Source organism: Eretmochelys imbricata, chromosome 23, assembly GCF_965152235.1.
Source record: "Eretmochelys imbricata isolate rEreImb1 chromosome 23, rEreImb1.hap1, whole genome shotgun sequence".
Taxonomy (NCBI): domain Eukaryota; kingdom Metazoa; phylum Chordata; order Testudines; family Cheloniidae; genus Eretmochelys; species Eretmochelys imbricata.
Window position 1 is genome coordinate 17,133,245 of NC_135594.1, and position 27,257 is coordinate 17,160,501.

At 68.1% G+C, this 27,257-nt stretch overlaps 2 protein-coding genes across 2 annotated transcripts; both read left to right on the forward strand.

Moving 5' to 3' along the window:
* The first annotated feature begins 1,983 nt into the window (after positions 1-1,983).
* Positions 1,984-13,698, forward strand: TKTL1 (transketolase like 1). Its single transcript, XM_077840670.1, has 14 exons — positions 1,984-2,187; positions 2,760-2,877; positions 3,413-3,526; positions 4,308-4,405; positions 7,300-7,491; positions 7,568-7,695; positions 8,168-8,361; positions 8,477-8,641; positions 8,712-8,868; positions 9,089-9,219; positions 9,818-9,901; positions 11,822-11,918; positions 11,994-12,113; positions 12,813-13,698. The coding sequence occupies exons 1-14, from the start codon at positions 2,081-2,083 to the stop codon at positions 12,983-12,985; spliced, it is 1,878 nt and encodes a 625-aa protein (XP_077696796.1). The 5' UTR covers positions 1,984-2,080; the 3' UTR covers positions 12,986-13,698.
* Positions 13,699-15,878: 2,180 nt separating this feature from the next.
* On the forward strand, positions 15,879-25,750 carry LOC144279072 (protein bicaudal D homolog 1-like). The gene is made up of 9 exons (XM_077840513.1): positions 15,879-15,924; positions 16,368-16,631; positions 17,467-17,679; positions 19,189-19,341; positions 19,694-20,104; positions 22,164-22,847; positions 24,229-24,380; positions 24,535-24,727; positions 25,271-25,750. The coding sequence occupies exons 2-9, from the start codon at positions 16,419-16,421 to the stop codon at positions 25,274-25,276; spliced, it is 2,025 nt and encodes a 674-aa protein (XP_077696639.1). The 5' UTR covers positions 15,879-15,924; positions 16,368-16,418; the 3' UTR covers positions 25,277-25,750.
* Positions 25,751-27,257: the final 1,507 nt, after the last annotated feature.

Consider the following 27,257-nt stretch of genomic DNA (forward strand, 5'->3'; position numbering starts at 1 on the left):
GGGCAGGGCTGGGTTCTGAGCTCAGCTCCGCCGGGGTCACTCCGGAGTCAGCCCAGATAGCTACGGGGGCAGGGCTGGGTTCTGAGCTCAGCTCCGCCGGGGTCACTCCGGAGTCAGCCCAGATAGCCACGGGGGCAGGGTTGGGTTCTGAGCTGAGCTCCCCCGGGGTCACTCCAGAGTCAGCCCAGATAGCCACGGGGGCAGGGCTGGGTTCCGAGCTCAGCTATGCCGGGGTCACTCCGGAGTCAGCCCAGATAGCCACGGGGGCATGGTTGGGCTCTGAGCTGAGCTCCGCCGGGGTCACTCCGGAGTCAGCCCAGATAGCTACGGGGGGCAGGGCTGGGCTCTGAGCTCAGCTCCCCCGGGGTCACTCCGGAGTCAGCCCAGATGGCCACGGGGGCAGGGCTGGGTTCTGAGCTGAGCTCCGCCGGGGTCACTCCGGAATCAGCCCAGATTGCCTCGGGGGCAGGGCTGGGTTCTGAGCTCACCTCTGCCGGGGTCACTCCGGAATCAGCCCAGATTGCCACGGGGGCAGGGCTGGGTTCTGAGCTCGGATCCCCCGGGGTCACTCCGGAGTCAGCCCAGATTGCCACGGGGGCAGGGCTGGGCTCTGAGCTCGGATCCCCTGGGGTCACTCCGGAGTCAGCCCAGATGGCCACGGGGGCAGGGCTGGGTTCTGAGCTCAGCTCCGCCGGGGTCACTCCGGAGTCAGCCCAGATTGACACGGCGGCAGGGCTGGGTTCTGAGCTCAGCTCCGCCGGGGTCACTCCGGAGTCAGTCCAGATTGCCACGGGGGCAGGGCTGGGTTCTGAGCTCAGCTCCGCCGGGGTCACTCCGGAGTCAGCCCAGATAGCTACGGGGGCAGGGCTGGGTTCTGAGCTCAGCTCCGCCGGGGTCACTCCGGAGTCAGCCCAGATAGCCACGGGGGCAGGGTTGGGTTCTGAGCTGAGCTCCCCCGGGGTCACTCCAGAGTCAGCCCAGATAGCCACGGGGGCAGGGCTGGGTTCTGAGCTCAGCTATGCCGGGGGTCACTCCGGAGTCAGCCCAGATGGCCACGGGGGCAGGGTTGGGCTCTGAGCTGAGCTCCGCCGGGGTCACTCCGGAGTCAGCCCAGATAGCTACGGGGGCAGGGCTGGGCTCTGAGCTCAGCTCCCCCGGGGTCACTCCGGAGTCAGCCCAGATGGCCACGGGGGCAGGGCTGGGCTCTGAGCTGAGCTCCGCCGGGGTCACTCCGGAGTCAGCGCAGATGGCCACGGGGGCAGGGCTGGGCTCTGAGCGCAGCTGCCCGGGGGTCACTTGGGAGTCAGTCCAGATGGCCACGGGGGCAGGGGCTGGGCTCTGAGCTGAGCTCCGCCGGGGAACACTCCGGAGTCAGCGCAGATGGCCACGGGGGCAGGGCTGGGCTCTGAGCGCAGCTGCCCGGGGGTCACTCGGGAGTCAGTCCAGATGGCCACGGGGGCAGGGCTGGGCTCTGAGCGCAGCTGCCCGGGGGTCACTCCGGAGTCAGTCCAGATGGCCACGGGGGCAGGGCTGGGCTCTGAGCTGAGCTCCGCCGGGGAACACTCCGGAGTCAGCGCAGATGGCCACGGGGGCAGGTCAGATGGCCACGGGGGCAGGGCTGGGCTCTGAGCGCAGCTGCCCGGGGGTCACTCGGGAGTCAGTCCAGATGGCCACGGGGGCAGGGCTGGGCTCTGAGCGCAGCTGCCCGGGGGTCACTCCGGAGTCAGTCCAGATGGCCACGGGGGCAGGGCTGGGCTCTGAGCTGAGCTCCGCCGGGGAACACTCCGGAGTCAGCGCAGATGGCCACGGGGGCAGGGCTGGGCTCTGAGCGCAGCTGCCCGGGGGTCACTCGGGAGTCAGTCCAGATGGCCACGGGGGCAGGGCTGGGCTCTGAGCGCAGCTGCCCGGGGGTCACTCCGGAGTCAGTCCAGATGGCCACGGGGGCAGGGCTGGGCTCTGAGCTGAGCTCCGCCCCCCGCGAGCTCCCTGCACCCGCCCAGGGACGCCGGGAGCCGCAGGCAGCAGCTCGCTCCCGGGGCGGACGCTCGGCGCGGACCGGGCCGGCTCGAACAGGGCGGGGATGAGCGGCGAGCCCCGGCCGGGCCCGTCCCGGCTGCAGGCCCTGCGCGATGCGGCGAACCGGCTGCGGGTGCGATCGCTGCGGGCCACGTGCGCGGCGGGCTCGGGGTGAGCGGGGCCGGGGCCTGCGCGCGGGGCCCCTCGGTGCTGCCCCTCTCCCCGGGGGGGGCCCCTCCGCGCCCGCCCCTCTCCCCGGGGGGGGGGGGCCCTCCGCGCCCGCCCCTCTCCCCGGGGGGGGCATTGCAAGGGGGGGACCGGTGGACGTGGGGGTGCATGCCCAGCCTCTAATGGGTGGGCATTTACCCTTGGGGGGGAGGAGGCGGGAATCGCTGGGGGCGGGGGGAGTCTCAGAGCGCTTCTCTTGCTTGGGGTGGGGGCGGGACGCTGGTTTGTCAAGGGTTAAGCCCCCTCCCGGCAGGTCGGGCGCGGGGGTGGGGGGGGGTCGCCCCTCTTTCAGGTGTGGGGGCGTGTGAGGGGAGTGAGCTGCTCACTGCTCTGATTGGCTGGGCCCAGTGTCACTCCATGGGGGCTGCTCAAGCCTTGTGGCCCGCCCCTGGCCCGGAGGGGTGGGGCTTGGCTGCTGGGGGCGGGGCCTGGGCTGGGCGGGAGCAGATTGGGGGAGGGCTTGGCTGGGATCCCGCAGGGGGGCGCCGGCTGACTCTGCCCCCTCTCCCCCACAGCCACCCCACCTCCTGCTGCAGCGCTGCCGAGATCCTGGCGGTGCTGTTCTTCCAGGCCATGCGCTACCGGGCCAGCCAGCCGGCCCACCCCAGCAATGACCGCTTTGTGCTCTCCAAGGTGGGGCAGGGGTCCCCGTGGCTGGGCTATGGGGGGATCGGTGGGGGGTCTCCCTTGGCCTGGGGGAGGGGTCCCCGTGGCTGGGCTACCGGGGGGGATGGGGGGAGGGGTCCCCGTGGCTGGGCTACCGGGGGGGATTGGTGGGGGGGTCCCCGTGGCTGGGCTACCGGGGGGGATTGGTGGGGGGGTCCCCGTGGCTGGGCTACCGGGGGGATTGGGGGAGGGGTCCCGTGGCTGGGCTACCGGGGGGGATTGGGGGAGGGGTCCCTGTGGCTGGGCTACCGGGGGGGATTGGTGGGGGGTCCCTGTGGCTGGGCTACCGGGGGGGATTGGTGGGGGGGTCCCTGTGGCTGGGCTATGGGGGAGATCGGTGGGGGGTCCCCTCTTGGCCTGGGGGAGGGGTCCCCGTGGCTGGCCTATGGGGGATGGGCATGCGGCTTCCCCTCTGCAGTCTCCCTCTTATTCCACTTGGGTGGATGGCCTGGACCGTGGAGGTGCTGGGGAGTTGGGGTCTAACTCTGCCCCCTGGCCACAGGGCCACGCTGCCCCCTTGCTGTACGCGGCCTGGGCCGAGGCTGGCTTCCTCAAGGAGCCAGAGCTGCTGAATCTGCGCAAGATCGACTGTGACCTGGAGGGACACCCCACCCCGGTGAGTGTGGGGCTCCCCGGGATACCAGCCTGCCACCTGTGACGAAGTGGGACTGTTCTTAATGTTTCCTCTGAATAGTGTGGGGGGTGCCTCAGTTTCCCCTAGGCAGTTCTTAAGTATCTAGGTGGTGGGGTAAGGGTGTATGATCGTTGCAGAGCCCTAGAGGGCAGGTGTGTGCAGGGGTCTGGACACAGAGAATGGCCGACACCCCGTTTCCTGGCCACTGATGGCCTGGGCCCTTCCCCCCTGCCAGGTGAGAGCTAAAGGGCTGGAGAACAAAGGAATCCGGTGCCCTCCTGGCCCGGGAAAGGGACAAAGCCCAGGGGAGGGGGGGGCTGGAGGGAGTTTTTCAGTTTGGGGCTGGCTGGGACATGGAGTGAAGGGCAGACGGGGTTGTCTGGCTCATTGCCCCCCAAAATGGACCCGGCTGAGGGGTCCTGTTCTCTGCACCTACAAGCTCTGTGTTAGACCCTGTTCCTGTCGTCTAATAAACCTTCTGTTTCCCCGGCTGGCTGAGAGTCTCCGTGAATCCCAGGAAGAGGGGTGCAGGGCCTGGACTCCCCCACACTCGGTGACACCACCTCTCCCTCTCTGCTCCCTGTGGGGTGGAAGGCCACAGGGCCCATCCCAGCTGGGGACCCACAGTTGGGAGTGCGGGCAGCGGGGGGACTGCTGATAATGGGATAAATGGTCCTGAGGGGTGCCCCAGTGGTGGGGCTGGGAGGGGCTGTGGAGGTCTCCCCATGGCTCCCTGCTGTCACGTGGCCACTCTCCCCACCAGAGGCTGCCCTTCGTGGACGTAGCCACGGGCTCACTGGGGCAGGGCCTGGGCGCGGCCTGCGGGATGGCCTACGCAGGCAAGTACTTCGACAAGGCCAGGTGAGTGCCCTGGGGTGGGGGGAGCTCCCTCAGCCTGGGGTAGGTGGCTGGGGAGAACTGCTTGGCAACATGGGAGGGGAGCTGGGGGAGGCGTGGCCCGGCTGTGACCCTCCCCCACCTTCTGGGGCTGTGGGGGGGCCTGGGGAGGCGTGGTCTGGCAGCGACCCCGCCCTCTCTGAGCTGCGGAGGGAGCTCGGGGGAGGCGTGGTCTGGCGGCGACCCCGCCTTCTCTGAGCTGGGGGGAACTCGGGGGGCGTGGTCTGGCGGCGACCCCGCCTTCTCTGAGCTGGGGGGAGCTCGGGGGCGTGGTCTGGCGGCGACCCCCGCCCTCTCTGAGCTGGGGGGGGAGCTCGGGGAGGCGTGGTCTGGCGGCGACCCCGCCCTCTCTGAGCTGGGGGGGGAGCTCGGGGAGGCGTGGTCTGGCGGCGACCCCGCCCTCTCTGAGCTGGGGGGGGAGCTCGGGGAGGCGTGGTCTGGCGGCGACCCCGCCCTCTCTGAGCTGGGGGGGGAGCTCGGGGAGGCGTGGTCTGGCGGCGACCCCGCCCTCTCTGAGCTGGGGGGGGAGCTCGGGGAGGCGTGGTCTGGCGGCGACCCCGCCCTCTCTGAGCTGGGGGGGGAGCTGGGGGGGGGCGTGGTCTGGTGGAGACTCCGCCCTCTCTGAGCTGGGGGGGGAGCTCGGGGGGGCGTGGTCTGGCGGCGACCCCGCCCTCTCTGAGCTGGGGGGGGGAGCTCGGGGGGCGTGGTCTGGCGGCGACCCCGCCCTCTCTGAGCTGGGGGGGGAGCTTGGTGGGGCGTGGTCTGGCGGCGACCCCGCCCTCTCTGAGCTGGGGGGGGAGCTCGGGGGGCGTGGTCTGGCGGCGACCCCGCCCTCTCTGAGCTGGGGGGGGAGCTTGGCGGGGCGTGGTCTGGCGGCGACCCCACCCTCTCTGAGCTGGGGGGAGCTCGGGGGCGTGGTCTGGCGGCGACCCCGCCCTCTCTGAGCTGGGGGGAGCTCGGGGGCGTGGTCTGGCGGCGACCCCACCCTCTCTGAGCTGGGGGGAGCTCGGGGGCGTGGTCTGGCGGCGACCCCGCCCTCTCTGAGCTGGGGGGAGCTTGGTGGGGCGTGGTCTGGCGGCGACCCCGCCCTCTCTGAGCTGGGGGAGCTCGGGGGCGTGGTCTGGCGGCGACCCCGCCCTCTCTGAGCTGGGGGGAGCTCGGGGGCGTGGTCTGGTGGCGACCCCACCCTCTCTGAGCTGCGGAGGGAGCTCGGGGGAGGCGTGGTCTGGCGGCGACCCCGCCTTCTCTGAGCTGGGGGGAACTCGGGGGGCGTGGTCTGGCGGCGACCCCGCCTTCTCTGAGCTGGGGGGAGCTCGGGGGCGTGGTCTGGCGGCGACCCCGCCCTCTCTGAGCTGGGGGGGGAGCTCGGGGAGGCGTGGTCTGGCGGCGACCCCGCCCTCTCTGAGCTGGGGGGGGAGCTCGGGGAGGCGTGGTCTGGCGGCGACCCCGCCCTCTCTGAGCTGGGGGGGGAGCTCGGGGAGGCGTGGTCTGGCGGCGACCCCGCCCTCTCTGAGCTGGGGGGGGAGCTCGGGGAGGCGTGGTCTGGCGGCGACCCCGCCCTCTCTGAGCTGGGGGGGGAGCTCGGGGAGGCGTGGTCTGGCGGCGACCCCGCCCTCTCTGAGCTGGGGGGGGAGCTCGGGGGGCGTGGTCTGGCGGCGACCCCGCCCTCTCTGAGCTGGGGGGGGAGCTCGGGGGGCGTGGTCTGGCGGCGACCCCGCCCTCTCTGAGCTGGGGGGGGAGCTTGGTGGGGCGTGGTCTGGCGGCGACCCCGCCCTCTCTGAGCTGGGGGGGGAGCTCGGGGGGCGTGGTCTGGCGGCGACCCCGCCCTCTCTGAGCTGGGGGGGGAGCTTGGCGGGGCGTGGTCTGGCGGCGACCCCGCCCTCTCTGAGCTGGGGGGAGCTCGGGGGCGTGGTCTGGCGGCGACCCCGCCCTCTCTGAGCTGGGGGGAGCTCGGGGGCGTGGTCTGGCGGCGACCCCACCCTCTCTGAGCTGGGGGGAGCTCGGGGGCGTGGTCTGGCGGCGACCCCGCCCTCTCTGAGCTGGGGGGAGCTTGGTGGGGCGTGGTCTGGCGGCGACCCCGCCCTCTCTGAGCTGGGGGAGCTCGGGGGCGTGGTCTGGCGGCGACCCCGCCCTCTCTGAGCTGGGGGGAGCTCGGGGGCGTGGTCTGGTGGCGACCCCACCCTCTCTGAGCTGGGGGGAGCTCGGGGGCGTGGTCTGGTGGCGACCCCACCCTCTCTGAGCTGGGGGGAGCTCGGGGGCGTGGTCTGGCGGCGACCCCACCCTCTCTGACCTGGGGGGAGCTCGGGGGCGTGGTCTGGCGGCGACCCCACCCTCTCTGACCTGGGGGGAGCTCGGGGGCGTGGTCTGGCGGCGACCCCGCCCTCTCTGAGCTGGGGGGGAGCTTGGCGGGGCGTGGTCTGGCGGCGACCCCGCCCTCTCTGAGCTGTGGGGGGAGCTTGGCGGGGCGTGGTCTGGCGGCGACCCCACCCTCTCTGAGCTGGGGGGAGCTCGGGGGCGTGGTCTGGCGGCGACCCCGCCCTCTCTGAGCTGCGGGGGGAGCTTGGTGGGGCGTGGTCTGGCGGCGACCCCGCCCTCTCTGAGCTGGGGGGAGCTCGGGGGCGTGGTCTGGTGGCGACCCCGCCCTCTCTGAGCTGTGGGGGGAGCTTGGTGGGGCGTGGTCTGGCGGCGACCCCGCCCTCTCTGAGCTGGGGGGAGCTCGGGGGCGTGGTCTGGCGGCGACCCCACCCTCTCTGAGCTGGGGGGAGCTCGGGGGCGTGGTCTGGCGGCGACCCCGCCCTCTCTGAGCTGGGGGGGAGCTCGGGGGCGTGGTCTGGCAGTGATCCCACCCCTCTGGCCAGCTATCGGGTGTTCTGCCTGCTGGGTGACGGGGAGGCGTCGGAGGGCTCCGTCTGGGAGGCTCTGGCCTTCGGCTCCCACTACCGGCTCGACAACCTGGTGGCCATCGTGGACGTCAACCGACTGGGCCAGAGCGAGGCGGCGCCGCTGTGCCACGACACGGACGTGCACCGCCGCCGCTGTGAGGCCTTCGGGTGAGTGTCGTGGGGGCGGGGCCGTGGGTGGGGTGGGGGTGGCCCTGGGGCCGGCTGACCCCTCCCTCCTTGGCAGGTGGAACACCTACGTGGTGGACGGCCACGCCGTGGAGGAGCTGGACGAGGCCCTGTGGCAGGCGGCCCAGGTGAAGGGGAAGCCCACGGCTATCGTGGCCAAGACCTACAAGGGACGGGGCATCCCTGGTGAGTGTCCCCCTCGGCTCTGAGTGCTGCAGGCCTTGGCCAGGGGCCCCATGGCTGGCTCCCTGGCTGGTGAGGCCTGGTGGGAAGGAGTGCCAGGCGGGGGGGCGGGGAGAGTGTTCAGTGGCTCTTTCTCTCGTGCTGACAGCTACTGTGGGGTGTGACAGAGTAGGGACCTCAGGAGAGGTCCTCCCCTCCCACAGTTGGGGAGAGAACCCAGGAGTCCTGGCTCTAACCCATCAGACCCTGCTCCCCTCAGAGCCGGGGGGAGAACCCAGCAGTCCTGGCTCCCAGCCTCCCCTGGCTCTAACCACCAGACCCTGCTCCCCTCTGAGCCGGGGAGAGAACCCAGGAGTCCTGGCTCCCAGCATCCCCTGGCTCTAACCCACCAGACCCTGCTCCTCTCTGAGCGGGGGAGAGAACCCAGGAGTCCTGTCTCACTTCTGCTCACTCCCCGGGGGTGGTTCTGTGCCAGGTGTGGAGGATGCGGAGAACTGGCATGGCAAGCCCATGCCCAAGGACAAGGTGGAGTCCATCATCGGTGCCATCCAGAGCCGGATCCAGACCCACGAGGTGCTGGTACCGCAGCCGCCCATTGAGGACGTCCCACAGATCAGCATCGCCGGCATCTGCATGCCCTCGCCGCCGGAATACGCCATTGGGGACAAGGTGGGCGCCCAGGGTTGGGAGAGCGGGGGGCTAGGGGAAGGGGGTCTGGACTGACCCCATCATAGCCTCCCAGGGTTGCCAGAGGGGAGGGAAATGACGCTCTCCCGCCCTGCAGGTGGCCACGCGGAAGGCCTACGGCGTGGCCCTGGCGAAGCTGGGTGGTGCCAACGAGCGTGTGGTGGCCTTGGACGGTGACACCAAGAACTCCACCTTTTCCGAGCTGTTCAAGCGGGTGCACCCCGAGCGCTACATCGAGTGCTACATCGCCGAGCAGAACATGGTGAGGGCTGGGGGCTGTGGGGGGGGCGGGGGGTTTCTCTGGGGCCGGCTCTCATGCGCTATCCCCCCAGGTCAGCGTGGCTCTGGGCTGCGCCGCCAGGGACCGGGCCGTGGTCTTCGCCAGCACCTTCGCTGCTTTCTTCACCCGGGCCTTCGACCATATCCGCATGGGCGCCATCTCCCGGACCAACCTCAACCTGTGTGGCTCCCACTGCGGGGTCTCCATCGGTAGGCATGGGGGGACGCTGTGCTGCCCTGTGAACCCCCCAGGCCCTGGCGCCTTGGCTGCGTTGCCGGAGGGCCACGTGCAGATTGGTGGCAGGGCTGGGAGCGGAACCCAGGTGTCAGGGCTCCGGGAGGCTGCGTGGCCGGGGGAGTAGGCCGCTGGCCCCCAGTGCTGCCGAGCGAGCCTGCTCTCTAGCCCGGCTCCTCTCCTGGCTCCCCACAGGGGAGGACGGCCCCTCGCAGATGGCCCTGGAGGACATAGCCATGTTCCGAGCCATTCCCGGCTGCACTGTCTTCTACCCCAGCGACGCCGTCTCTGCTGAACGCGCTGTCTGCCTGGCTGCCAACACCAAGGTAACGGCTCTGGGGGGCTCCTTGCGCTGCTGCCTCAGGAGTGGGGTCTGTGGGGCGTCCTCGGGGGCCAGCTGCGGGCTCTGGCTCTGGGTGGCACCGATGGTGGACTCCTTGTCCTTGGGCCTGGCCATGCCAGTTATCCCGCCTTCGATTCGCCTGCCCCCGAGAGAGAGGGAGGACTCCTGGGTGCTCTCCCCGGCTCTGGGAGGGGAGGGGGTCTGGTGGGTCAGAGCAGGGGGGCTGGGAGCCAGGACTCCTGGGTTCTATCGTCGGATCTGCGCGACCTTGGATTTCCTCCCCTTGTAGGGTCCCTTTGCCAGTCATTTGACGGCATGCTGGGAATCCTGCAGCTGTCCTGGGTGGGTGCTGCATGCGTTTCGGGGGGAGCGGCTGTCGATGGCTCGGCCTGAAAGCTCTGCTGGGTCACCCAGCCCAGGTCTATCGGCCTCCTGGGTGACCTGCCCGGTTGTGTGTGGGATCACAGAGCCCCACCGTGGCTGGGGGTCAGCAAGGGACACAGCTGCCTGTTGGCACAAAGCTCTGAGCCTGCCTGTGACCTGCCTTGCCTGGCTCCTCGGCCGCCACCTCTGCTCCCTAGGGCATCTGCTTCATCCGGACCAGCCGCCCAGAGACCCCAGTTGTCTACCCGCCGGAGGAGAAGTTTGAGATCGGCCAGGCCAAGGCAAGGGGCTGGGAGGAATGTGGGGGGCCTTGAATGGTGGCCTCACTCCGTGCCTCCGTTTTCCTCCTGCCCTGTCTGGATTGGAGGCTCTCTGGGGACGGGGCCTCACCCAATGCTGGGAGAGGGGGCAGGGCGTGTGTGGAGCTCAGGGCCCCGGGGTGCCAGGAGCTGTCTGGGCAGTGCCCAGTCCAGTGGGGGGTGGGGGTCTAGATAGCACCTGGCACAGCACAGGGTCCTTGCTCTGCCAGCCTCTGGGTGCTTCTCTTGCACAACCCTACGGGGGTGGGAGGCGTTGTTTCCGCTCTGGGCCTGTGGCAGTGCAGGGAACTGGCCCCGCTCCTGTCTGCCCAGGCCAGTTGTGGGGGGACGCTGGCAAAGCTGCCTCCCAAATGCCTCAGGGCGAAGGGTTCCCAGGCTAAGGACCGAGGGAGATCGGGGGCACAGGGAGCTGGGGAGAGACCCAAAGAGTTTACAGTCTAGAGGTGGGGTGGGAGGGGAAACTGAGGCACAAGGTTACCTGGCAGGTCGTTGCAGAGAGCCCAGGCATGCTGGGTTCCAGTCTGGCCCTGGGCCAGAGCAGAAAGGGGCTCCACTCTGTTCCTAAGCTGCTCCTGTGCGGGGTGGGAGCGTGAAGTGGTTAGTCTTTAAAGGAGGGGTGAGCGTGCTGAGGGCAGCGGCGTCTGGCAGGACTCTGGAGCCCAGGGGAGTCCAGTCAAGCGGGACAGAGGTGTCCCGTGCCAGCCCCTGCTGGTGTGTTGGGCAGCATCTGTAACATGATTCCTTTGCATGCCTCGGTTTCCTTCTCCGCCTTCCATGGCAACCCAGTGGGGGGGGAAGAGCTCAGCTGGTCTACACTAGGTAATCACGTTAACCCAGCTACGTCGCTCAGGGCGGGGGGGAATCTCCCCCTCCCCCTGCTCTCCATAGCTGGGCTGACCCATGTCCCCAGGCAGACACAGCTAGGTGGCCCGGAGAAGAGACCTCCTCTCGGGGCAGGGCGATTTACCACAGTGGTGGGGAGCCCCTCCCAGTGCAGCAGGGAGTGTCTACGCTGGCCTGCTGTAGTGGGTTCCGTGTAGACCTAGTCCAGGCCTGCTCCCAGGGCAGAACGAGCTGTGGGTGGGCAGGCGTCAGCAGCTGGCTGCGCCATTACAGACCAGGCCGAAAATCAAGTGGGACTCCAGCCAGAAACGCTCCAAGACCTGGGCGGCGGGCTGGAGCAGGCAGGACATGGGAACAGGGCTGGAGAGCCACGGGGGAAGGGGTTGGGTGACAGGGAAAAGGGCTGCCCTTGGGAGGGATTTGGAGCCCTCCCTTGGGCAGAATGGGGGAAAGAGGGAGCTAAGGCCGGGAGCAATCTCAGTTTGGGTGGCCCTTGAGGGCAGCAGCTTGGCCAGGTGACCTGGCTCCTTGTTCTGCAAAGGCGGCCATTGTGGTTGTCCCTACACTTGGGAAGCCAGGCGGCCTGAACCAGCCTCCCACAGAGGGCTGGCTGGGCTGGACTCTCTCCGGAGAGGGACAGGGAGCACTGGTGCCGAAGACCCATGGGCTTCCCCCGGTGCAACTATGTGGGGCCTTGGGGCCCGGTTTGCTAAAGGGGTCACTCCCGGGAGACTGGCCCCAGGCCAGGGCAGAGACCAGACCCGGTGACTGTGATAGCCCTGAATCTGCCACTACGTGGCAGGAGACTCCATGAAGTCTCAGCCAGAAATCCTCAGCTCTGGGAGGGGAGTGGGGTCTGGTGAGCAGATCCAAAGAAAGATTTTAATGCAAGGAGGGGGAAGGTGCCTGCTAAGCCAGTGGGTTGAGGGAGTGCAGGGACCCACCTGTCAAGGGAAGGGAAGGACTGGGAGGCCTGACCCTTGGCTGCAAGAATGGGTCTGGCCTTCCAGTGTTGGTAACTCACGTCTCTGTCCCCAGGTGGTGCGTAACAGTGACGCTGACAGGGTCACGGTGATCGGAGCCGGGGTCACGCTGCATGAGGCCCTGGCTGCTGCTGACGAGCTCGCCAAGCAAGGTAACCAGCAGTCAGGGGATGGCCATGAGCTCACTCCTCTGCCCCTTTCCTCCTCTGACCCTCTGTCCCTTCCAGGCACCCGCATCCGTGTCATCGACCCCTTCACCATCAAGCCCTTGGATGCAGCCACCATAATCACCAGTGCCAGGGCTACTGGAGGGCGCATCATCACTGTGGAGGATCATTACAGAGAGGGTAGGAGGCTATTGGCCGGGGGCTCCCAAACGCCTGTGCGGGATTGGGGAGCAACGGCCGGCTGGCTGCTTGCTCCCAGCATGGGCCGAAGCCAGCCTTGGATAGCTGGGGAATCCCGAGTAGGAGGGTTATTTCCCATTTTAGCGCTGGGCAACCCCAGCAAGACTAGGGTGTTGAGGAATCTCTGCTGGGATGGGTGCAGAGAAGGGTTGGGATGGGGCAGAGGGGACCGACAGCTTGCGTTGTGTAGCCTAAATTACAAACCGGACAGGTCTGGGCGCCCGCTGGATACAGCGGGAGAAGAGCTGTTGAAACCAAAGGAGGATGCTGGCCCAAGAACAAAGGGGCGTGAACTTGGCCAAGGATCGACTGACACTGGAACTAAGGTTTCCAGCCATCAGAGGGAGGGTCTGGAACAGAATCCCAAGGGGAGGGTGGGGGGAGAATCTGCCAGGAAGCTGGATTGTGACAGGTTGTCTGGGCAAGGACTGGAAGGGATCTCCTGGGTCACAGGGCTGGCTTGGGAAAAGCCAGGGCCTGGTGACAGAGCTGGAATGGAACCCAGGTGTCCTGCAAGCCTGTCCTGACCAAGTGACACATCTCACGGAGGGGCTGTGACTAGCGCATCTTAAGCAACCGAGACACCTCTGGAAAGGAGAGCTAGTCCCACGTAGTGTGACCCTTCTGTCTCTTTGCTAGGTGGGCTCGGGGAAGCAGTGGCCGCGGCCGTGTCCGGGGAGCCTGGCATAGTGCTCCAAAGCTTGGCGGTGTCTGGTGTGCCCCGGAGTGGCAAACCGGCCGAACTCCTGGACCTCTTCGGGATCAACGCCAAGAACATCATAGCAGCTGTGAAGAGCACCTTTGCCAACTAACGCTCCGTCCATGTCTAGGGCGAGGAGAACCAGTTGCTTTTCTGTCCTCCACCCCCACCTCTGTTCTTTCTACTAACTTCCTGCTCAATGTGACCGAAACTGCTACGATCAGGTCTCCGGGGCTTGTGATCCCCCTCCTCCTCCCCCCAGGGCTGGGACATGACTCACCCACTTGCCCAAGTCCCGCTGGTTATTTCTCTAGCAGCGCGGGTTGAGCAACTTCCAGCCACACCCCCGAGGAGCCCTGGGCCGAAGACATTCCTTGCTAACCCATGAGTAGCTTAAGCACGGCCTGCCATGGCTCCCATCAGCCACCAGGGCAGGGGTTCTTCAGGGCAAGGCGAGGCTCCCTCTCCCCATGGCCAGGGGCACCTCTGCCCTGGGGTAGATAGTGGGGAGTAGGTGTTCACAGGCACTGCGATGGACCAAGCGGTACCCGTCCTACCTGAAGCTGGTGCGGTGCAGGCTTTGTCCAGTAGCTGCGCTCTGCTCTGGGCGGTCCTGTTCCTGCTCTGCTCCTGGGGAAGGAGACCCCCATTAATGCAGCAGCGCCGTGTCTTAAGCTGCTACCCCAACGTTCCTGGCGTGATCCATTCCCCTGGCTCGGTCAGTGTTCGAAACGACCAAACCCATCTCTCTTACGGGGCCGGCTGCTGCCGTGCCAACAGGGCGGCTTCCCTTCACCTACGCTTCCAAATAAAAGGTTTAACGGCGTTGGCTTGGTGTGACTCTGTGACGGGAAGCAGAGCAGGGGGCTGGCTGCTGTTCAGCAGGCTCCTGGATAGAGCAGTTCAGGGCCCGCACAGGCCCTGCGTGAGAGGTTCAGCCCGGGCTTATGCTTAGGGGGGCCCTCAGTGCTCCTCTCGCTCCCATGCGCCCCGGGGGCAGGGCTGTCTGTTGACATCACTCAGGCCAAGGGGGGCTGTCACGGCAGCCGCTCGGCATCGCTCCCGTCAGCCCCGGGGGCAGGGCCGTTGGCGTCGCTCCCGTCAGCCCCGGGGGCAGGGCCGTTGGCGTCGCTCCCGTCAGCCCCGGGGGCAGGGCCGTTGGCGTCGCTCGGGCCAAGGGGGGGCAGTCATGGCAGCCGCTCGGCGCCCCTCCCGTCGGCCTCGGGGTCAGGGCCGTTGGCGTCGCTCGGGCCAAGGGGGGGCAGTCATGGCAGCCGCTCGGCGCCCCTCCCGTCGGCCCCGGGGTCAGGGCCGTTGGCGTCGCTGGCGTCGGCCCCGGGGTCAGGGCCGTTGGCGTCGGCCCCGGGGTCAGGGCCGTTGGCGTCGCTCCCAGCGGCCCTGGGGGCAGGGCCGTTGGCGTCGCTCGGGCCAAGGGGGGGCAGTCATGGCAGCCGCTCGGCGCCCCTCCCGTCGGCCCCGGGGTCAGGGCCGTTGGCGTCGCTCCCGTCGGCCCCGGGGTCAGGGCCATTGGTGTCGCTTGGGCCAAGGGGGGGCAGTCATGGCAGCCGCTCGGCGCCCCTCCCGTCGGCCCCGGGGTCAGGGCCGTTGGCATCGCTCCCATCAGCCCTGGGGGCAGGGCCGTTGGCGTCGCTCGGGCCAAGGGGGGCAGTCATGGCAGCCGCTCGGCGCCCCTCCCGTCGGCCCCGGGGTCAGGGCCGTTGGCGTCGCTCCCGTCGGCCCCGGGGTCAGGGCCGTTGGCGTCGCTCCCAGCGGCCCTGGGGGCAGGGCCGTTGGCGTCGCTCGGGCCAAGGGGGGACAGTCATGGCAGCCGCTCGGCACCCCTCCCGTCGGCCCCGGGGTCAGGGCCGTTGGCGTCGCTCCCGTCAGCCCCTGGGGCAGGGCCGTTGGCGTCGCTCCCGTCGGCCCCGGGGGCAGGGCCGTTGGCGTCGCTCCCGTCAGCCCCTGGGGCAGGGCCGTTGGCGTCACTCCCATCAGCCCCGGGGGCAGGGCCGTTGGCGTCGCTCCCATCAGCCCCTGGGGCAGGGCCGTTGGCGTCGCTCCCGTCAGCCCCTGGGGCAGGGCCGTTGGCGTCGCTCCCATCGGCCCCGGGGGCAGGGCCGTTGGCGTCACTCCCGTCAGCCCCTGGGGCAGGGCCGTTGGCGTCACTCCCGTCAGCCCCGGGGGCAGGGCCGTTGGCGTCACTCCCGTCAGCCCCTGGGGCAGGGCCGTTGGCGTCACTCCCGTCAGCCCCTGGGGCAGGGCCGTTGGCGTCGCTCCCGTCAGCCCCGGGGGCAGGGCCGTTGGCGTCACTCCCGTCGGCCCCGGGGTCAGGGCCGTTGGCGTCACTCCCGTCGGCCCCGGGGGCAGGGCCGTTGGCGTCGCTCCCATCAGCCCCGGGGGCAGGGCCGTTGGCGTCACTCCCATCAGCCCCTGGGCGGGGGGCGTTTCCTGGGGGCTATGTTTGGCGGCAGAGGGAAGCGTGGGCCCCTCTGGCTATCTCTGAGCCAATGGCAGAGAGGGCCAGCCCCAAGGAGGTTCGTTCCCATTGGCTTTGGCCTTGTCAATCCAGAGCTTCTCGACCTCCTCCGACTAATGGGCGGGTCTGGAGGGGCGAAGGGAAGCTCCAGCCAATCAGGAGACGAAGCCCTGGGGAAGCCTCGCGCTTCGTGGGTTAGGCGGGAAGGATGGGAGAAAACGACCAATCAGAGACCCCGGAGAGAGGAAGGGCGGGGCTAGACGGAGCTCGTCCAATCGAATGAGAAGGAGGTACTGTAGAGGCCGCAAGGCGGCCAAGCACGCAAGGCGTGGCGGGGCGGGGCTACCTAAGAGCTCGGCCTATCGGCTGAGAGAAAGAAAGGCAGCGACCAATCGGAAGAGGGGGAAGGGGGCGGGATGAGGTGCTGCCCGGCGAATCAGAACAGGGACGGGGCGTGCGCTCCGTGAGGCGCGCGAGGAATTTCAAACGGGGCGGGGCGGGGCGGGGCGGGGCGTATATAGAGGCGGGGGGCGGGGCCGGGCCGGGCCTGGCGGTGGCCGCGGAGCAGAGGCCGGGTGAGCGCCGAGGGGCAGGGGGCGGCCGCGCCGCTCCAGGGCGCCGGGCGCGAGGGGAGCCACAGAGCCAACCGCCTCGTGGGGACCGTTAGCCCCTCCCCCCGCTCCTGGGGGGTCCTCTGCCCCGGCCCCTCCCCCGCTCCTCTCCCCCCTGTCGCTGCCCCCCCCGCTCCTGGGGGCCCCCTCTGCCCCTCCCCCCTCGTCGCCTCCCCTCCCCCCCACTCCGGGGTGGCCCTCTGCCCCTCCCCCCCACCCCTGGGGGGCCCCCTCTGCCCCTCCCCCCCCACCCCTGGGGGTAGGGCGCCTGCCCCTCCCCCTGCACCCTCCTGCCTCCCCATGGAGTGGTAGGTCTGCATCTCCCCGCTTCAGGGCCGCATACGGGAGGGGGCTAGGGCACAGGTGTGTGGTGTCTGCAGGAGGTTACAGCCTCTCCCCGCCCACAGGCGTGCCCGCTGCCCCCCGCCGGGACCCAGCCCTGCCCCCCGGTGCCCACCATGGAGTTGGTGCAAGCGCCCGCAGACCTGGCCCAGCTGCAGGCGGAGCTGGGGCGCCTGGCGGCCGAGCTGCAGGAGGCGACGCAGGAGAAGGTCCAGGCCGCCCAGTACGGGCTGGCGGTGCTGGAGGAGAACGGGGAGCTCAAGCAGCGCTGCGGGGAGCTGGAGGGGCAGCTGGAGGGGCTGAGCTCGGAGCTGTCCCAAATGAAGGAGGTAAGGGGCTGGCAGGCACAGAACAGGGTCAGCCCAGTTACCACTAGGGCGAGCCCCCCACGTGCCCTGGCCCAGCGCCCTGCGTGTGTGCCCAGAATGGGGTCAGCCTGGGCACCGCCGGGGGGAGCCCCCCACGTGCCCTGGCCCAGCGCCCTGTGTGTGTGCCCAGAATGGGGTCAGCCTGGGCACTGCCGGGGGGAGCCCCCCACGTGCCCTGGCCCAGCGCCCTGCGTGTGCCCAGAATGGGGTCAGCCTGGGCACTGCCGGGGGGAGCCCCCCACGTGCCCTGGCCCAGCGCCCTGCGTGTGTGCCCAGAATGGGGTCAGCCTGGGCACCGCCGGGGGGAGCCCCCCACGTGCCCTGGCCCAGCGCCCTGTGTGTGTGCCCAGAATGGGGTCAGCCTGGGCACTGCCGGGGGGAGCCCCCCACGTGCCCTGGCCCAGCGCCCTGTGTGTGTGCCCAGAATGGGGTCAGCCTGGGCACTGCCGGGGGGAGCCCCCCACGTGCCCTGGCCCAGCGCCCTGTGTGTGTGCCCAGAATGGGGTCAGCCTGGGCACTGCTGGGGGAGCCCCCCACGTGCCCTGGCCCAGCGCCCTGTGTGTGTGCCCAGAATGGGGTCAGCCTGGGCACTGCCGGGGGGAGCCCCCCACATGCCCTGGCCCAGCGCCCTGTGTGTGTGCCCAGAATGGGGTCAGCCTGGGCACTGCCAGGGGGAGCCCCCCACATGCCCTGGCCCAGCGCCCTGTGTGTGCCCATTGCACCCAGCATTCTGCAGAGCACGTCGCGTGCCGGACACCTCCTCCCCAGTGACCTCTCTCTGCCCTGCGTCCGGCAGGCCCTGGCTGAGTGCCACAGCAGCCACCGGCGGGCAGCGGTGGCCGGGGAGACCCGGGAGGAGAGCCTGGTGCGTGAGGCTGCGGCCAGCGAGGCCCAGCTCGCAGCCCGCCTGGGGGAGCAGCAGGGGGAGCTGAGGCAGCTGCAATGCCGGCTGAGCAACGCGGGCGCTGAGAGCGAGCGGCTGCGTGCCGCCCTGCAGGGCCTGCGCCAGGTGAGTGCCCTGCGGTCCCCTGTGCCCTCTTTCCCCCTTGGCTTCCCCAGCCTCCTGGGACTGACCCTCGGAGCCTTCCGCACCCCTGCCTCATGCTGGACGCTCCCTGCAGCGAGCCCACCTCAATGGGACGCCTGTGGGAGGCTAATCGTAGGGCCTGAGCACATCAGCCACGCTACCAAGGCTCGTTCACCTGCACGTCTACCAGTGTGACATGTGCCAGCAATGCCCCTCTGCCATGTACGTTGGCCAAACCGGACAGTCTCTACGTAAAGGAATAAATGGACACAAATCAGACGTCAAGAATTATAACCTTCAAAAACCAGGCGGAGATCACTTCAGTCTCTCTGGTCACTCGATTACAGACCTAAAAGTGACAATACTTCAACAAAAAACTTCAAAACCAGACTCCAAGAGAGACTGCTGAATTGGAATTCATTTGCAAACTGGATACAATTAACTTAGGCTTGACTAGAGACTGGGAGTGGATGGGTCATTACACAAAGTAAAACTATTTCCCCATGTTTATTCCCCCCCTCCCCCCCACTGTTCCTCACATTCTTGTCAACTGCTGGAAATGGCCCACCTTGATTATCACTACAAAAGCCGCCCCCCCTCCCCCCGCCACTGGTAACCGCTCACGTTAAGGGATCGCTCTGGTTACAGTGTGTCTGGTCACACCCATTGTTTCATGTTCTCTCTGTATAGAAATCTCCCCACTGTATTTTGCACCAAATGCATCCGATGAAGTGAGCTGTAGCTCACGAAAGCTCATGCTCAAATAAATTGGTTAGTCTCTCGGGTGCCACAAGTCCTCCTGTTCTTTTTGCGAATACAGACTAACATGGCTGCTACGCTGAGACCTGTGGGAGGCTTGTACCCCAAGAGAGAGCACTGCCCCCTTCAGCGGCTCTCAACAGGGGGTTATTGGGTGTCTGGACCCAGCGTAGATGGTCCTTGGTTAGCACAGAGAACAGGAAGTTACGGCCTGGCCTGGCCTGGTTACACAGAGCCCAGCCAAAGGGTGTCCCCTTGGCTCCTGCTTTGTCCCTCTCTCCTCTGTCCCATCCCACCTGTCCCCCTCCCCCCCCCCATAGCTCTTGGTTCCCTTGCTGCTTGCAGTGGCTGGATGTGTGTGGTCCTTAGTTGCTAGGTAGTAAATGGCCCGGTGATTGGATTTGCCATTGTCTACATGTTGGCCTGGGCCCCAAACCTGGGACAGCCAGGTGCCATTCCCACCTCCCCGAGAGCGAGCAGCCTTTCCCCACCACCTAGTTACCAGCTGGGGAAAGTGAGGCGCACGCAGGATTCATACCAAGTGTTACAGCAGGTTCTGTCTCTGCCCCCCCCCAAACTCCCCCCTTAGGCCAGTGAGCACTCGGGGCCCGCGATGCCCCTGAGGTGGGCTGTGCCGTAGCTTGGGTCCCCAGGCTCTCTCCTTTCCCCCAGGGATCCTGGGTGGGCCCTCTCCTGCTCCTTGGGGGCATTAATGGTGCCCCTTTACCCCAGGAGTGCCAGGCCTTGGAGGCAGAGAAGGCCCAGCTGCGGGAGGAGTTGAAGCAGTACAAGAGCCGGGAGCTGCGGCAGCTGCAGGACTGCGCTGAGCTGGAGGAGGAGAACATCTCCCTGCAGAAGCAGGTGTCCCTGCTCAAGGGCAACCAGGTACCTCGCCCCCAGCCTCTCGGGATGGCGGGAAGATCGCCTGGGGCCCCTGTGCTGGAGGGGCTGATTGTGCCTCACTTGGGACAGGAGAGGGCGAGGAAACCGCTTATGTGGCCTGTGCTAACTCTTGCTTCCCCTCCTCAACCCTCTGAGGGTGTTTGGGGAGAGAACCCAGGAGTCCTGGCTCCCAGCGCCCCCTGCTCTAACCCACTAGCCCCCACTGCCCTCTCAGAGCCAGGGAGAGAACCCGGGAGTCCTGGCTCCCAGCGCCCTCTGCTCTAACCCACTAGCCCCCACTCCCCTCTCAGAGCTGAGGGGAGACCCCAGGAGTCCTGACGCCCCCCCCCGGCAGGTGGAGTTTGAGGCCCTGAAGCACGAGCTGCGGTGCCGGGATGAGGAGGCAGTGCTGGCCGGAGCCCAGCTGGAGGAGCTGGGGCGGCTGCGGGAGCTGGCGGAGCGGCAGCTGGAGGAGGCGCTGGAGATGCTGGCGGTGGAGCGGGAGCAGCGGCGGGAGCTGCGGCGGGAGCTGGCGGCCTGCACCGGGGGCCGCCCCGGCTCGCTGGGCAGCCTGCAGGCCGGCCTGGAGGAGCTAAGCCAGGATGAGGAGCTGGACAGCGGCTTTGCCAATGGCAGCGCCAGCGTGGGGGACTTCGGGGAGCGGGCGTCCACTCCCCACGCCCGCCCTGCGCCCAGCCTCGTCGCCGACCTCTTCAGTGAGCTCAGCCTGGCCGAGGTGCCCAAGCTGCGGCAGCAGCTGCTCCAGGTCAGGGGCGGGGCCTGGGGGGTTCCCTGCTGCTCTGGTCAGTGGGGCGCGGCCTGCTCCAGGTTGTGGGTGGGGGCATGGGGGTTTCTTGCTGCCTCAAGGTGGGGGCAGGGCCTGGGGCGTAGCTTGGGGCAGGTCTCGGGGTTCCAGCCATTCCGGGTAAGGGAAGATCCCGGAGCATCTTGTGTTAGGGGGAGGGGGTCTGGAGGCTCAGGGCAGGGTATGGGGCGGCTGAGCACCTCGCGGTGGGGGTCTTGTGCCAGGGGAGGGTGGCCTGGTGTCTCCTGCCCTGTACCCGACCCCGGTTCAGATCCAGGAGTGGATGAAGGGCTGAGCCCATTAGGTGGGTGAAGAGGGGCCTAGCCAGTAGCAATGGGCAGCCCGATTGGCAGGAGCAGCTGCGGGGCGGGGGGGAGGAATGTGTCATCAGTTAACCCCTTCATTGCCAACCCCCCTTCTCTGCACATTAATGAGGCCATTAAGACTTCAGTAACCAGGAAGCAGCCTTCCCTGCCCCCACCCATTTTGCCCCTGGAATGTCACAGACTGAAGTCAGCGGGGCTGGCTTCCAGCTGGTGTGAACTGGGAATCCCTTGCGCTCGGGCCTGTCTCCCAGCGTCGCCCGCAGCTGGCTCTCGCCTGCGCGGTCGCCCTTGCTGAGGGGGTGGAGCAAGGCAGGAAGCCACTGGTACACCCCACATCCTGCAGCAGCAGGCCCCCCGCAGAGCGCATCTTGTCTCGCTTGGTGGCTGCACCTGGGCCCTGCCAGGTTAACGCTGCGCCAGGCCTCCATGCCAGCTCTGGCTTGGCTTCTGCGGAGCCCCCTCCCCCAAGTTGTCTCTGGCACCCAGCAGATCTCCGAGCCCCTGGCAAGCAGGTGCTGTAACCATCCAGCCCCCTGGGGCTTTCCACAACACGCCCTTGTGCTTGGTAGCCACAACGCTGCTGTTCTGGCTTCCCGCCGAACCCGCACAGCACCCGGAGACACGGCCCGGGAGCCCCCCCATCGTGTGCTGGGTGCCGTATGCCCCCTTCCCCCCCATGGAGACTGGCGCCTGGCGCACACACCAAGTCCCTGAACTGGAACCACGGGGGGAGGGGAGAGAGGTGTGCCAAAGGTCACAGCCAATCTGTGCCAAATTGGGGATTGAACCCAGGAGTCCTGGCTCCCAGCCCCCCCTGCTCTAATCCACGAAACCCCTTGCTCCCCTTCCTCAACCCTCTGAGGGTGTTTGGGGAGAGATCCCAGGAGTCCTGGCTCCCAGCCCCTGTCACGGGGTCCACGGGCAATGCTCTGGATCTGCTTCCTACGTAGCCGGGCAGGACTCTGGGGGAGTCTCCTCTCGGGAAGCAGCCTGTCTGCAGGACACACAGCTCCCCCGGCTTCCCCCTTCCTGGGTCTGACCCCGGAGCCTCCAGCCTCCCCTGCCCCTACGGGCGCTTCCCACAGCGAGTCTGCTCAGGCAGGGTCCTGGGGGGGCCAGAGGGTCCTGCCCCCCAACTCCGCAGTCAGACGGGACTCTCAGCCAGCCAATAAATCAGAAGGCTTTTTAGACAACAGGAACAGGGTTTAACACAGAGCTTGTAGGTGCAGAGAACAGGACCCCTCAGCCGGGTCCATTTTGGGGGGCAGTGAGCCAGACAACCCCGTCTGCCCTTCACTCCATGTCCCCAGCCAGCCCCAAACTGAAACTCCCTCCAGCCCCCCCCTGCTCTGGGCTTTGTCCCTTTCCCGGGCCAGGAGGTCACCGGATCCCTTTGTTCTCCAATCCTTTAGCTCTCACCTGGCAGGGGGAAGGGCCCAGGACATCAGTGGCCAGGAGACAGAGTGTCGCCATTTATAGACCCTGGCCCTTTGCTCTGCAACAATTACACCCCCTGCCTTATCCCACCCTCTAAAGACTTATGAAATGCCTAGGGGAAACTGAGGCACCCCTACAGTATTCAGAGGAAACATTAAGAACAGTTCTGCTTCATCACAGCCCCCCCGCCCCCCAACCCCTGCCACTCTAACACACAAGACCCCATGCTCACAGGCCTGCCATTTCTCTCTCTGCAGGTGGACCGGGAGAAAGCCTCCCTGGCAGCTGATGTGCAGGAGGCCCGGGGGCAGCTGGACAGCGCCAGGGTGGCCTTGACAGATCAGCAGCAGCGCAATGGCCTCCTCCTGGAGCAGCTCAAGGCCAGGCCAGCATCCCCGGAGCCCCAGCCCTGGCAGGACCTGGTGGCGCAGCTGGAGGGGCAGCTGCGGGCCTCCCGGAAGCTGGCAGGGGAGCTGCAGGCCCGGCTGGCCCAGGCCCAGGAGGAGCTGCTGGGGCTGACGGAGGAACTGGCCACCCTCTACCACCAGGTCTGCGCCTGGCGTGGCCTGACGCCGCAGCGGGTGGTGCTGGATTATTACCGGGACGGGCGCGGCACCAGGAGGCTGCTGGGCAAGAGGGAGCCGGCGGGCAAGACCCATCTCCAGCCGGAGCCAGGGGCGGGGCCCTGTGAGGACCAGTCACCCGCTGGGGAGCCCCTCAATGTCTCCAACCTGGCGGTGGTGCTGCGGGAGCAGCTGGGGCACCTGCAGGGGGCGCTGGTCCTGTGGCGGCAGCGGCCCCCCGGGCAGGGCCCGCCAGCCGCCGAGCTGGAGCAGGACAAGGAGGTGCTGGCTGAAGAGGTGATGAAGCTTCGCTCCCTGCTCAGCACCAAGCGGGAGCAGATCGCCACACTGCGCACTGTGCTCAAGGCCAACAAGCAGGTGGGCGCGCTGCGGGGGGCTCGTCCATGCCCCCGGGCACCTTAAGCCCTCCCTTTAAGGGGCCATGGGGCAGCCTGTCTGGATCCAGTCAGCCATCTCCTTTAATGGGGGGAGGGTTGTGGCTGCAGTGGGAGCTGTGTATGTGGGGGGCGCAGGCCCAACTGACTCCGAGATGCAGAGGCTCTCTGTATGGGGGGGCTGTGGGCATGTCCGGGGACATGGGCTTGTCCGGGTCTCGCCCCCCAGAGGGCAGAGGCTGGGTGGGGGTGGGGGCTGCGGGCCCAGCTGGCTCTCACCCCCGTCTCCACAGCCGTCTGTGGGTGTGTCCGGATGCGTGGGGGTGTGGGCCCTCCGGCTCTCACCCCCCAGCTCCCCCCAGAGGGCAGAGGTTGTGGGTGGGGGATGGGGATTGCATGCAGGGGGTGTGGGCCCATCCGGCTCTCCCCTCCCCACACCGCCTTGTTGCATGGTGGGGGGCACGGGCCCGTCCAGCTCCCACCTTCCGTCTCCCCCAGAGGGCAGAGGGTGGGGTTGCGGGAGGGGGGGCACGGGCCCGTCCAGCTCCCACCTCCCGTCTCCCCCAGAGGGCAGAGGGTGGAGTTGCGGGAGGGGGGGCACGGGCCCTCCGGCTCTCTCCCCCCAGAGGGCAGAGGGTGGGGTTGCGGGAGGGGGGGCACGGGCCCGTCCAGCTCCCACCTCCCGTCTCCCCCAGAGGGCAGAGGGTGGGGTTGCGGGAGGGGGGGCACAGGCCCTCCGGCTCTCTCCCCCCAGAGGGTGGAGTTGCGGGAGGGGGGGCACGGGCCCTCCGGCTCTCTCCCCCCAGAGGGCAGAGGGTGGGGTTGTGGGAGTGGGGGCCACGGGCCCGTCCAGCTCCCACCTCCCGTCTCCCCCAGCGGGCAGAGGGTGGGGTTGCGGGGGGGGGGGCACGGGCCCTCCGGCTCTCTCCCCCCAGAGGGCAGAGGGTGGGGTTGCGGGAGGGGGGGCACAGGCCCTCCGGCTCTCTCCCCCCAGAGGGTGGAGTTGCGGGAGGGGGGGCACGGGCCCTCCGGCTCTCTCCCCCCAGAGGGCAGAGGGTGGGGTTGCGGGAGGGGGGGCACGGGCCCGTCCAGCTCCAACCTCCCGTCTCCCCCAGAGGGCAGAGGGTGGGGTTGCGGGAGGGGGGGCACAGGCCCTCCGGCTCTCTCCCCCCAGAGGGTGGAGTTGCGGGAGGGGGGGCACGGGCCCTCCGGCTCTCTCCCCCCAGAGGGCAGAGGGTGGGGTTGCGGGAGTGGGGGCCACGGGCCCGTCCAGCTCCCACCTCCCGTCTCCCCCAGCGGGCAGAGGGTGGGGTTGCGGGGGGGGGGCATGGGCCCACCCGGCTCTCACCCCCATCTCCTCCCAGACAGCGGAGGCGGCGCTCTCCAACCTGAAGGGGCAGTACGAGGGGGAGAAAGCCCTGGTGTCGGACACCATGCTCAAGCTGCGCCGCGAGCTGAAGGCCTTGAAGGAGGACGCCACCACCTTCTCCTCCCTACGTGCCATGTTTGCCAGCCGGTGAGGGGAGCCCCCGATGGGCACAGGGCTGGAACTGCCCGCCAGGAAGCAGGACTACTGGGTGGGGATGGGGCTACTTAGGGGGCAGGGCTAGCCACAGGGGACCGAGCCGGGGCAGGCGGAACCCCCAGCCTGACCCCCCTGTGTCCCCCAGGTGTGACCAGTACGTCTCCCAGCTGGACGAGATGCAGCGGCAGCTGGCCGTGGCGGAGGATGAGAAGAAGACGCTCAGCTCCTTGCTGCGCATGGCCATCCAGCAGAAGCTGGCTCTCACCCAGCGCCTGGAGAGCCTGGAGAGCCCGGCCCACGGCACCCGGGCCAGACCGCGCAGCACCAGGAGCACCGCGGTATGGCACAGGCCAGCCCCAGCCTGTTAGCCTGCCCCCTTCCTGGCTTCCCAGGGGCACCTCCAGGTGGCACAGAACCAGGATGGGGCTTTGGAGGGCCTGGCTGCATCCCACAGCCACGGTCCTGTTCCAGACCTTGGGGCCGGAGGGGGTCCCTCATCCCCTGCCCCCAAGGGTGGCAGCCTGGGTCCCCAGCAGTTGGGGGGCATGGGCTCCTGTGCTCCTGACCCCCAACAAAGCCCCTTGCTGGGGTGGGAGTTCAGGTGCCTGGAGGTGTCTCTTTCTGTCTCTTGAAGTGAAGGGCTCAGGCTCTCTGCAGACTCAGGCAAACCTCCCTGGCTACCGGTTGTCCAGCCATGGGGCCTGTGCCCTGGCTGGTCTCTGCCCCCCAGGCAGGGAGGGGGCAGTGGGGCTAAGCTGTGAGGTGGCCAGGCCATCTCCCCTTGATATCGGTGCCAGCCTGCGGGGCAGGGATCGGTGCCGTGGGTTGTGGGGGTATCCCCTTTGCTCTGCTCCGAGGGTAACTGGGTTTTTCCCACGCAGCACTGAGACCTCAGCGGCCTCGCAGAGAAACATGCAGGATCGGTGCCAACCAGAGCCAGCCCCGGGACCGGCACCGCCCTTCACCGCTCGTGCCTTCAATGCTGCAAACTGCCGACAGACCCCTGACCTCTGCCGCAGCTGCCCCCGCCAGTGGGCGGCTGCCGGGCCTTAACCGCTCAGGGCTAGGTAGGGTGTAGCCAGCCGGCCCGCTGGGGGCTGGGGGCGGAGCACTGGCCGGTGTCTCTGCCTTGCTGCGGGAGACCTCCTCCTCCTCTTGCCCTCATGGGGGTGGCTCAGGGTCCCACACTTGCAGGGCAGGGGCCAGGCCTGGTGCTCAGAGACCCCCCCCCCACACCCACACATACAGGGCAGGGGCGTCTCGGTGTGGGGCCGGGCCTGGCGCTCAGAGGCCCTCAGCCTGCACTTTCGAGGCACTACCCCCTTTTCTCACTGCACCATTTTGCACTTAGAGCTGGCGATCTCAGGGGAGTGGCGGGGGGGGTACCCGGGGGGTGGGGGCATGCACTGTGTGGACTGCTCTGTGTATCCCCCAGGGTCAGACATGTGACCGGGGCCTGGTTACTTTGCCTCTAATTAAACAGCTTTTGTCTCCTCTCGGGCCTGGAACTCCAGTCGGGGGGTGGGCGACGGCGCTGTGTGGCCCGTGCCACGCACCCCACGACTGTAGGATGGGGGGGGCGGATCAGAGTGGATGGGCTGGGGGAGCTTGGGTGGCAGGCTGGCTGTGAGGGCACCTCATGCTGGCTTTAGCAGGGGCTGGGGGGGTCTTTGCTTCGGCCTCCCACCTGAAGTGCCAGGTGCTGCACTGATCCCCACTGTACTGACCACCCCATACGCCTCCAGCCTCCCATGCCACAGCTGGGTCAGGGCCCACATTGTGTGGAGTGCTACATTCCCACCCCTGGTGCTTGGAGTCCTCTTCTTGTATGGGGTCCCCCATAGACCCTTGGGCCTGAGATCAGGGCCCCCCATTGTGCTGGGTGCTGCATGGCTCCCCTGCCTGAGCTGGGGGTCCCAGTGTGGGCTGGGCGTGGCACAGTCCCTGCCTGCAGGAGCTCCTGGCCTGGAGCAGACAAAGGGGGGGAAACTGAGGCCCAAGGGAGGCCATCCTTGCCCCTCGCTCATAGAGCAGGTCTGTGGCAGAGGTGGGGATAGAACCCAGGTGTCCTGCCTCCCAGCCTTCCCACTCCACCCCCCTGCCTGGGCCCCTGGCTTACCGAAGAGGAAATGAAAATCTGACCCGCCTGGGGCTGGCTTGGTCTAGACGGGCCCTTGGCACGGGAAGCAGTGACTCAAACCTGGCTGGGAATAGGAATGAGATGGGGGTGGGTGCTGTCAGGCTGGCTGCTGTGCAGATCCCAACTGGGGGGGCTATAGGGGTGAGTGCTGCGCAGCTCCCCTTGACCTGGCCCTCTGCAGCCCCTGTATTGGGATTGTAAGGGTGAGCAGGGAAACTGAGGCACAGGGGGTGTGACTTCCCCCAAGGTTACACAGCGGCTATGACCCGGAATCCTGGCTCCCAGCCCGCTTTCTGCTCTAGCTCCCTAGGCCCCATTCCTCTCCCAGAGCTGGGGAGAGAACCCAGGAGTACTGTGAGCACCCCTCCCCCCACTCTAACCACCAACCCCGGGGGGAGCGGAGATCACCGTTCAGCTGGATCTCACTGGCTGCACTTCCTGTCTTACATAACGTCCAACTGCTCACCAGCTGGTCTGCCCCAGCCTCCTGCCAGGGGCTCCTGTAACCAGCCCAGCCGGGGGGGCTACATCCCAGCATCAGGTGTGGGCCCCCTAGAACCAGACTGGGGGGCTATCCTGTCATCAGGCAAGGGGCCCCTATAACCAGCCCCAGACAGAGGGGCCATGTCTCTGTGCCAGGCAAGGGGTCCCTGTATAAGTGATGCCAGCTGGAGAGGCCGGTCCCAGCATCAGGCGTGGGGTCCCCTGTGACAAAGTGGGGGATTCTC